Below are 10,963 nucleotides of genomic sequence, written 5' to 3'. Positions count from 1 at the left end.
GGAAACTGGAGTACAACAAAATTGAGAAGCTTCATGAAGATCAGTTCCAGGGCTTGGTGGAGCTATTAGATTTGTAAGTGCATTTAGAGTTTAAACCATTTTCCATAATGACCTGAATCTCAAACCGTATACAGTAATATTATTTTACTGTTAACTCCGTCATTGCTCAAATAAAATTTGCCTTACCCAATCATATTATGTTACTGTACTTTAATATTTATTTCCTTGTCTGTTTCCTTTGTTTAAGATATCTCTCGGAGAACAAAATCGAGGCTCTGCCTGATAAAATTTTCAAGGGCGTTAAAAAGCTCAGATCTCTGTAAGTACAGTTAATCACATACAAAACATTCCAGAATATTTGAAGTGATAGAATGAATATGATATCAGCGTTCAAAACCTGAGATTTTTGTCTACAAATTTACCACGATGTAGAACAGAGGTGGTGCCAGTTATCTTCCTCAACAAAGCAACGTTTTTTAAATTTATATTGCACTAAAAATGTGCCTTTATATAACATACTTTTTGTGCACCTAGGTGGATATTATGAAAAAGCGGAAACAAACATTGTGGAGATCTATGTAGTCTTAACTGAAATTCCATGAGAATTTATTAGAATGAGGAATGTGACTGCTGCAAGTCCCCGTTTTGGTGTTAGTTGTAAATAGTTAAGTTCTTCGTTTCAGGAATATCTTCGGCAATAGGATCCAAAACGTTACCAGCACGACTTTCAACTACGCCCACGAATTGCGAATGTTGTAAGTTTACTGCAAATGACAGATGTTTATCTAGGCAACTAAACTTAGTTGCATATATTGAAATCAGATAACATTCTTTTAATTTCGTTTTGTCAAGGAAAAGACTCGTGCAAAGTAATTTTGGAAAATAACATAAATATACTAAAGGAATTTTTCCCTGGAAGAGTCCGGAAAGAGGCTTTTGTACAGCGAAAAACCTCAACCGAATGGGCTGCCACGTCCATAAAATCAGTAGCCATCAAAAATTTCCAAGAAAGCAAGACGAGACTTATCTAAGGCTAAATGACTACTTTTGAAAGAATCTTTGAGAAAACATCAAGCTAAGGTCCGTACTGAAGATCCTCAGCTAGGGTTCCTGATTTTGTCTATTTGGACAGTCAATTTGAACATTAACATTAACTTAATGAATCTTATTATTGAAATTCGCTTTTTTAGGTTATTCATAATATAAACCAACTTAAAATTCACATTATGATTATTTTAAATCACAGGTTCATGCATTACAACCTGATGGCCGAGCTCCCCAAAGGCTTTTTCAAGCATTTGACGCACATCATCAGAGTGTAAGATTCCATGACGATCCTTTCCTTCACTCGCCCCTTCAAACAATTATTTTAATAATAGTCTATGTTATTAATCAATTAATGATCATTAAGGTATTTCAACGATGCAATAATAGTGTTATTTCTTCTTTTTTTTCTTCTTTTTTCGAATTCTAGAACATTGGACACCAACCTGATGTGCTGCCATCTCGATCTTTTCAGGCAGGATGCTGATTGCGAATACTCCTTCAATGACAATTTCGCAAGCTGCCACTCCATGTTCCGCCACCATGCTCCAAGGAGAACTCTTTGGATTGTCGGTCTTCTCTCGTTGCTAGGGTCTTTATTCGTAGTTGGGTGGCAGTATTTCTACCCTGATAACAATGTGGTCCAGTCTATCATGTTGGTGAATCTGGGTGTATCTGACGGTATCATGGGTATATACCTAATCATTATAGGCATAAAAGACCTGCAATGGTCAGGGGAATACTACCTGCATGACTATGAGTGGCGCACCGGTTGGTTTTGCCATTTCAATGGTGCCATGTCTGTCTTTTCAAGTGAAGTGTCAGTGATGATGATTTCTCTGATCGCATTGGACAGACTCAAGAACATCGTGTTTCCTTACACCTTTGCAAAAATTACCCCAAGGCAGACCTGTCTAATGTGCGTAGTTATCTGGCTGGTGGGAGGCGTTATGGCATTCCTTCCCTTGTCTGGAATGCACTATTTCAGCGAGTGGTACTATGGCAATAATGTAGTGTGCCTGCCCCTGCAGCTTTCCCCTGAATTACAAGAAGGCTGGGAATACTCCACTTCCATTTTTATCGTTTTGAATTTTTCCCTATTCATCTTCATCACGGTTGCTTACGTTGCCATCTTATGGAAATCATGGTCGTCAAGCAGACGGCTTGGTGCACATGGAACTATTCGTGAAATACGAGCAAGAGCACAAAGTGCACAAGCTAAAAGAGAAAGAGCACTTGCCAAAAGAGTCTTCTTCATTATTCTGACAGATTTCTTGTGTTGGATGCCAATCATTGCTATCGGCATCCGGTCCCACGTCGAGAAAACATTTGATCCTCCTGGTGATCTGGCAGTGTGGATTGCAGTGTTCGCTCTGCCGATCAATTCAGCTATCAACCCATTGCTGTATACGCTTTCTACTCCACAGGTAACGTTTCTTTTTTGGTTACTTTGGAATAGCACCTACCGTTATGTTCAAATTTGGTTTCGTGTCAGAGCAGGCTGGCAACTTAATTTTGTAATTGTAACGATTGACATACAAAAGAAGCATGAAAAAGTAAATGATCGGACAGATTGTTTTAGCTTCTCCACCGTTAACTTTAACCATAGAGACCAACGTTACTTCTAAATACGTTACTTGAAAGTCTTTACGTAAACTATTCAATATATTTTGAATGTCTAGGTTCAGCCTGTGTTGAAAGCAAAACTGAGGAAGCTGTGGTCCAATGTTCGATCAATTTTCAGCAGAGGACAAAATCAAGAAGGTACAGTTTTAAGCTCCATTGAAAAATACCATGATAACAATAATTGTATTCCAAACCTTGAAATGAACAAACTTTAAGTTTCACCAAATTGAGTATTAGCAACCCAGTTTTCTTTAAGTATCATATGTCATTTTTACTCATAAGGCTTTCAAGGGGGAGAGGATGGAACTCGTATGAAATCGTAGAAAACTCATGTATTTTTTAATTTTTTCGAATAAGAAACTGAGCAAATTATTGAAACCACAAAGGTGAAACTGACAATATGTAAAGTTGTAGCAGACGTAGAGGAGAAAACCAGAATGATTCTAAATAGAGAGGGGATCAATGTAATAAATCATCAAGTTTAATGAAGGCAACGACACGTTTAGAAATCATGATTTCAGTTCGATTTTCTTTAATACACAGCTTTAGAGATACTAACCATCAGGAACATTGAGACTAATAGGTGCCGTTTGCGACAAATTTTTAAAATAAGGTGCTAGCAAAACCTCATTCTACAAACAATTCTCAAAATCTGAATCACTATACCTCTGTCTGAAATTATTAGATGACGATCCATTCTGAATTGTTTGTCTGAGCGTTTTTTTTCCCTTTGGATAAACCTGACAATGACCATTATTTTTTTATTGGTGTTCCTTTTTATATCAAAGAAGCAGAAAATGATCAGCAGGGACAGATTGGAAATGGGGATGAACATGCTAACGTCGAGGAGGGTAAAAAATATAGTGCTTCTCAATCTAATCACATATCTTCTCTACACCTCTGTAGGGTTCTATGTGCGATACTTTTCTTTCCTTTCTCTTTTCTGTACTTAATTCCTTTTTTTATTTTTCTCCCCCCTAGGAGAACAGATTGAAATGCAATTAATAGCACAGATCGAAATCCCAGAAGTGGAAGCCCCTGAATTGCCTGCTCCCCAGCCAGGTCAGTAAATAAGTGTAGAATTTTTTATGCCAAAGACAATGTTGTAATTGACTTTGTAATTCAACTCTCTTGCCAGGTGTGTATAGTCTAATTAATTAATCTATCAAATATGAGCTCTTTCAAATAAGATGCCCAGAAACCACAGTATTCTTTTTCTGCTCTGATAGTTGCTGTAGGTGCACTTTGAGAAAGGAGAGATCAAGGAAGGGTTTATCGTATGACACAAATGTAATTTAATTAGGTTGGATTACTTTTGATTGATAAGTTACCTCCAGATATTCTGGTGATAAATTGCCTTATGCACTTTCAACACCTCCACTCATGATATCACCATTCCTTTACGTTAGTAAACTGTAATGTGCCAAAGTATGTAGTATTCCAGTATGGAAGGAAGATACCATCGTCCCCCATATGATGTGGTTATAGTAAATGAATGATACGTATATATTGACAATGATTATTCGTTGTTTCCAGTTTTCAGTTATATTATATGAAAAATAACTTAAAGATAACTCTTTGCTCTGTTGGCAGAGATTGAACAAGCCTGTGAGGGGGATGCGAATCCATCTTCCTCAGGTAAAAATTATTTATGAAATAAATATCAAAAGAAGGCATAGACAACCGCTCTATTTACAAAAGAAATACTGCAAAAATCACAGTTATACAAGGTGACTTCAACTGCATATTGCACTTTACAACCGATCATAAGAATCGCCAAAATGAAGAAAGGTAATGCGTCTTAACCGACTGTCTTTGGCAGAGGTATTATTCCGGCTACCATTTTCATGCGCACTAATTAACTTGGAGATTTAAATGTGAGCTTTGTAAGTCAGTGATATTTCATCAATCAATGAATACTTGAATATATATATGAAAATCTTACGTACGTAAAATACATTTGTAAAGAAATTTATTTCAGAATAAAACATGAACCATGAGCATTATGTCATGTTTTACTCTATTTGTTCCTTAAAACAGATTATGAGGATGATTTCGACATCAGACCAGCCTCTGCAAAGACTGTGGAAGGTAAACACCTTTTCAATTTTCATTTTTTTTTAAGAAATGTCATAACTCTACTAAACAGCGAAAGGTGGCTGGTGCTAACAAGCTGGCGCACTTGGTATACTTGATTGCATGGTTTTGTATGTCAAACCAATAAGATTAGGGTTATCATATTAACACGTAATCACCAATCAAATCACAGATTCTAAGTCTGTCTCATCAAAAAATGAACGAGAGCAGCTTTTTGGCCACTACTTCCCGTAAGGCACAAAACCCTTCCTCAGTTACTAAACCTAACGGGTCTATGCAATCAAAGAAGTCCTGTCGGAAAGTTTGCTGTTATTTGCGTTATTAACGTTTGAGCCTTTCCGGAATAACTTGCGGTTTATTTAAATGGATGGTATTCTTTAATGCAATCACTGTTCATCATCGCGAGCCAGTATCGACGAAGAACACAAAGAGAAGGTAATAGTTGACATTTTCTGTAAGTAGGAGTGTCTCTACACACTAACAGAAGTTTTTGATGTTGAGAATCGCCCAGTTTTAAGGAACCACTAGTTCCAATTGCAATTTACCCTATGAAAGGTTTTAAAAAAATTATCAGAAGTGATCGAAGGTTAAGCTACATACAAGAACCTTTTTAATGATGGACACTCATCTTCAGTGTTACTTATAGCTTCTGATAATAGTTGAAGAATAAGGCGATTGTTGCGGATTTCAGTGAGCACAATACTTTACTTTCCATAATGTCAAGATATCTTTAATATTTGTGTGCAGGTGAAGAAGGAGGAAGTAAGCATGAACCTAAAAAGACAACTGAGGAAGGTAAAAACAATGAATTGCTTTTTAGGAACTGAACATTTGTCCCACATGGGTCTCATTTATTCCACCGTACAGTGTAAGTAGCAACAAGGCTAATTTTCTGACTTGATAGCGGGCAATGGGCTGCGTTGTCTAACCTTATGAATTTTAACAATGAATCTGATTTCACACAGCTGTTGAATCTGAGGAGCACGTGGAAATTGAAGAGATTTCAGTACCCAGTAACAAAGGTAAAAGAGATAATGGTTTTTGATTGGTCACTCAAGAGAGTAAGGCATTTTATGAGTAATTAAAACATCTGTTTTCCCTTGGTAGTCACTGGAAAAATTCTAGTGTTGAAATTGGTGAAACATTTATGATTTTAATTCCTAAGTACAAAAACAAAATTTAATGACTGTATACTAACTTACATTGTATCAAATAAATCTTTTTTCAAAGAAGCTAGAAAAGCTGAAGAAGAAGAGGAGATGCATGAGCCTGACATGGATGTCGTAGAGGAAGGTAACATTTTTCATAAATCAGAAGAGATAAACTCAGATTGGTCCACACATGCTTTATAAGGTGACGCATAATCAGTCCACTCAATTGGCTGAAGATCACTTGAAGTGCTCTGTCGAAGGGTCGCGATTCACATCAGGAGTTGATTACATTGAGGAAAAAAACACACCACTTGAGTATTATTATACCTCCTCGTAACGAAGAGCCATAGCTTTTTATACAATGCTAAAATCCTACATTTATGAATTTATTGAGCCGTTTTACATGTTTGTTTGTTTTTTAAGCGATACAATAATAATTTGCCCAGATACAGAAAACAGAACCGCCACTTACCACAACTCATTGAATGGAAATAATGACTTTGATGTTGTGTACCTCAGGTTTCAAAACACTTCAACACAAGCAAGCAAAATTAAATGAGCTGTAATAAGTGGCAGCTTTGTTTTCTGTACTTGTGCAATTTAGTACTGCATCGCTTGATAAAAAATGAGCGCGTTGCATTTCTATCTCTTTTCGTGTTCCGTCCAGGGGAAGAAGACGTGTTTGATACCAGGCCGCTTTAGTACTTTCAAGGTAAATGCTTATTACGTCTGCTTTAATACTGAATACCGCTGACTAAAGGGGTGCGGAAAACAAATCCCTCTAAAGAAGGTAGTTTTTTTTTGTTACCTGTATCCAATCAGAATAAGTGTAATATTGAGATTTAGAGTGAAAATCTTTGATGTGTTACGGTGTGTATGCATGTATAGTTGACTCATGATTACTTTAACTATCAGTTTGTTGAACCCGATCTATATTCTGAATCAAAAGTGACTTTTTTGATGCCATTCACAAGCGTAACTCTATCCTAAATTTTTTTACTCCTTGGCTAACTAAATCAGTTTCAAATTAGAGATTTCACTGCAATTTTAATTGTTGAAGTTATTGGAGATGAAGGAGATGAAGTCTGATTTGTTGTAGCTATAATATACTGCTTGTCTTTTTCAAAGTCACTTGGAAATTTTTTCAGGCAGCCCATTCATTGTTGGCAGTAAGGCTATCAAAACATTTTCAAACTAATCAATTTTTTCTCTGCTTGATTATGATTTGAAAAAGTATAACTTAAAAAAAAAAAACTTCTGGGTGGCTAATACGCTGCACTGATGAGTGCTCTCTTTGTATATGCTTGTGTATTCAAATTTGCCTTCTGTCCTTAATGCACTGACCAGCTTCCTGATTGACAGTCTGGTCACCCGACTATCTGTGCAACTGGCCGGTAAGCCGTCAAATTGAATTGACAACCTGAGCTATGACCACTGGCTGACTCACAGATGGGCTGATTGTCTGCCCGACTGTCTGCTGGACTCTCCACCTGGCCATTGGGCATGATTATAACTAACTGAATTAGATTATGGCTGCAAAACACTTCAATACAGACATGCAAACATTCAACGCTTGACTGACTGAATTTCGGGTCCGTAGATCAAACAAACAACTAATCGATAAGTTAATTTTGCGTTCACTGATAAGCGTGCTTTTTCCTTTGCCTCTAACAGTTTCCAAGAGCCAAAAACATTGCCATTAGTATGGAGACCGCGAGGGCTAGAGAAAAACTAAAACATTTCAAGGAAATGGAGAAAAATAATTCTAGTAATCAATACATACTGTCTATGGTAACATCTTAGTCTTTAATTTCTTTTTCTTAGATTTAATGTTATCAATACTCAGTAACTTTGCTTTCTGAACTTATCATTGTATGGTAACAAGATATAGTTGGAGTGGAACATATTGCGCTATATTTGAGTGGGCGTGTAATTTCTTTTTCTTAGATTTAATGTTAACAATACTCAGTAGCTTTGTTGTCTGAACTTATCATTGTATGGTAACAAGGTATAGTTGAAGTAGAACATATTGAGCTATATCTGAGTGGGCGTGTAATTTCTTTTTCTTAGATCTAATGTTAACAATACTTAGCAACTTTGTTGTCCGAGCTAATCATTGTATACCTTACACTCTATCTATCAGTCCATCTTCCTTTTGTTTTGTTTTGACCGTTTTTGGTTTTCTTGTTTGTTTCTTTTTGTAACATGTACATCTACCTGACACTTTTAGCCTGTTAGTTTTAGCGTATTTCTAAAGACCATGATTGCTACACCGCAGTTAAGTCGGATGGCTCAAGACGGAACACAACAATATCAGGGGTGTAGCCAGCCTAGAGTCCTGTACCTCTTAACTTTTATCACATCACTCGTGCAAATTTTGAAACAAAAATTGAACTTTCTTAGGGTATAGGCCCACGACAATTCGAAAAGCTGGCTATGCTCCTAGTGTGATAAGATATTCTATTCTGCATGCTGATCTTTCCATCATTAATTACAATATAGCTGAGTAAATGTTTTGATTAGGAATGCCTCTGGTTTTAAAAGTAATGTGTAAGTTCATTTCCATGGAAATTGTTGGGTTTATTCGGAGTTTACTCTTAGTTTAGAGGGGATTTGATGTCCCTGAAGAACTTTCTTTTAGAGTTCCTCATATAGAAAAGAGCAAATAATGTGATAATAATAGAACACTAAGGGGCTTGAATAAGAATTATCAGAGATTTATCTGTATAACAACTATTTAGATAGCTCATTTCTAGGTTTTGTTTAAACACGAAAAATAATCTGAAATTTGACAAGAAAAACTTAGACAAATGCATGGGTCGAACACGTCCACTTAATAGATATTTGATGATACGCTGGTAAACTAAATAGTTCATTTCTTAACATGTTAGAACTCATCCGCGAGCATTAAAGTCATAAGGAGTTAAAGTGACGGTACTTTTGGGTTGGATATTATATCAAAGAACTTAGACTTGCGGTTAAGATTTCCACAGTTAGTAGACATTAGGCGGTACAACAATAATCTGAATAGTTCGAACATTACCACAACTCGTCCAGCGAGTATTCAGAGTACGAGTCGAGTTGCTTAATTTCCTCAGTATCTCTAGTTGAAAAAAAAAGGTCAAAATGTCACAGAAAAAAAGAGAAACAGTTACTGGATAAGACGTCATGCATTAGAGATTTAACAATATATTGAATGACCTGAGTAGCTCATTTCTAGAATTTTTATAACTCGTATGAGAGCATAATGATAGCTAAAAGGTAGAGTGACGTCTATGTTCGCCATGTTACTACGTTCTTTATGAATGCAAATTCCTTAAAATAGGATATTAAGTGGTACGACAACAATCTGAATAGTTCACTTCCACAACAAGCTTGTAAGTGCTTTGCATGCAGACTAAGTTTAGAATTGTTCGAGGAAAATAGACTAGGTCAGAATTCGTTTGTTAGAGATTTTGTAGAATGAAAATGATTTAAATAGGTCATGTCTTGGGGCTTTTATAGTTCGTTTGCGAGAATTATAGTCATTAGTGACCTCTGTCATAGCTGAAGCGTGCTTCTTTACATAATTCGTCATTATTATTCACATTAGCCTGAAAACCAAAAAAAGGAAAAAAGGAAAAGGGTCTTAAATACCACTAACTAAGATATTTAGTAGTGTTTTTAAGTCTAATTTGTAGCCCATTTCTAGATTTTATTTAACTCACAACGAGAATTCTAGTTCATTGTAGTATGTGGTATTTTATTTATATCTTTCTTCAAACGTGATCTTCAACATGGCTTCTACAGTAAGAATAACTTGAATGTGTGAGTGGCTTTTTGAGGGAATTAACACAGAGTTACGAACAGGGGTTCAAGATCTACTGTAAAACGTTAACGAAGACTTTAATAAAACATCTTTAAGACCTTACACATGAGTCCGTTCTCAATTTACTCTATAAAGGTATCTAAGTCATGCTTCAGGTTCATCCACAGTGTGGATTATGTACCACAATGACCTGTGACAAGTAAACTGATACAAAATTGCTTTCTGTATCTCTCATAATCTTGAACTTTTTGTTTTAATGAATTATTCAGTTTGAATTTTTCCAAAAAGCTGAACCGTTTTCTTTTGACACCATAATGTATCTCCTTGACGCGACTCTCTTGAGGGTTTTTGGTTACCCCCCCCCCCTCCCCCATGTAAAATAAGGCGTAACAAATATATATTTCCGGGAGGTTAGGAAACATTTTTAAGCTTTTCATTTTCTATCCAAAGACTTCCACCAAGGGTGGGTGGGAGCGACGGTTAGTATTTAAAAAAACCTCAGATATCACATCTTTACTGCACTGTGATTGGTTTAGAAATCTCGCACCACCCTTTGTTCTGCCTTTTAGGGCGTTGACTCTTCATGAATTTTTGTCCTTAGTGACTGCTTGTGATATTTCCTTCTTGTCAACCGCTGAGATAACTTAAGAAACTCAATAATTTGCCATTGCGGTTAAATTTACTAGGGGACTAGAATTTGCACTCCAAATTTACATTTCCAGTGAAGGACTCGAAGGTGTAACATGTAGAGATACACAGCTAATTATGACCACACTTGAAAGAGGCCTTCAGTTAAACCTGAGTAAATCGAGCCACAAACCTGAATGGAACTAACTTAACTTAAATAACTTAACGTCTGTACAACCCACTAGAAGCAAACCGGAAAATCTTCCCTTCCATTCTACACTCTTCCTCGTGCTACACAGCTAACCTTGCCTCTGGAAGCCTGACACAGTGAGGACGAGCATAAACTTGGGGTAAGTGAGAGTAAAATCGAATTAGAATGGAGGAAGGTGTCATACCTTCCCAGAACCTCGCCGATTTTTGCTCGCTCTCTTTTATTCTTCTCTCCTTTTACCGTGAGCCTATCACCAGCTATGCCTTTAACGACGAAAAAAAAGGTTTTCTCACAAATTTAATTCACGCGGATCACATCTACATGAACTGATCATTTTATAAAATGAAACATATGGAGAAAAGGTAAATCAATAGAAGGCGTTCATGCATATTAGCTTGT

At 36.4% G+C, this 10,963-nt stretch overlaps 1 protein-coding gene across 1 annotated transcript; it reads left to right on the top strand.

The window, feature by feature from the left end:
- Positions 1-1,265: 1,265 nt before the first annotated feature.
- LOC136281165 (G-protein coupled receptor GRL101-like) lies at positions 1,266-6,484 on the top strand. Its single transcript, XM_066167395.1, has 11 exons — positions 1,266-1,318; positions 1,475-2,600; positions 2,727-2,808; positions 3,459-3,521; positions 3,652-3,732; positions 4,264-4,308; positions 4,711-4,761; positions 5,515-5,562; positions 5,733-5,789; positions 5,998-6,060; positions 6,438-6,484. Exons 1-11 carry the CDS (start codon positions 1,266-1,268, stop codon positions 6,482-6,484), a joined length of 1,716 nt encoding a protein of 571 aa, XP_066023492.1.
- Positions 6,485-10,963: the final 4,479 nt, after the last annotated feature.

The sequence above is a fragment of the Pocillopora verrucosa genome, chromosome 5 (assembly GCF_036669915.1).
Source record: "Pocillopora verrucosa isolate sample1 chromosome 5, ASM3666991v2, whole genome shotgun sequence".
Taxonomy (NCBI): Eukaryota; Metazoa; Cnidaria; class Anthozoa; order Scleractinia; family Pocilloporidae; genus Pocillopora; species Pocillopora verrucosa.
Note: the sequence above shows the minus strand (reverse complement) of the source record. Positions and strands in the feature narration are given on the sequence as shown.

Bases quoted from the DNA above. Each gene is read 5' to 3' on its own strand.
- LOC136281165 (XM_066167395.1), top strand. From the start codon at position 1,266: ATGGCCGAGCTCCCCAAAGGCTTTTTCAAGCATTTGACGCACATCATC. The intron at 2,601-2,726 runs GTAAATGATCGG...TTGAATGTCTAG, and splicing joins TACAAAAGAAGCATGAAAAA to GTTCAGCCTGTGTTGAAAGC. The intron at 3,522-3,651 runs GTAAAAAATATA...TCTCCCCCCTAG, and splicing joins ACATGCTAACGTCGAGGAGG to GAGAACAGATTGAAATGCAA.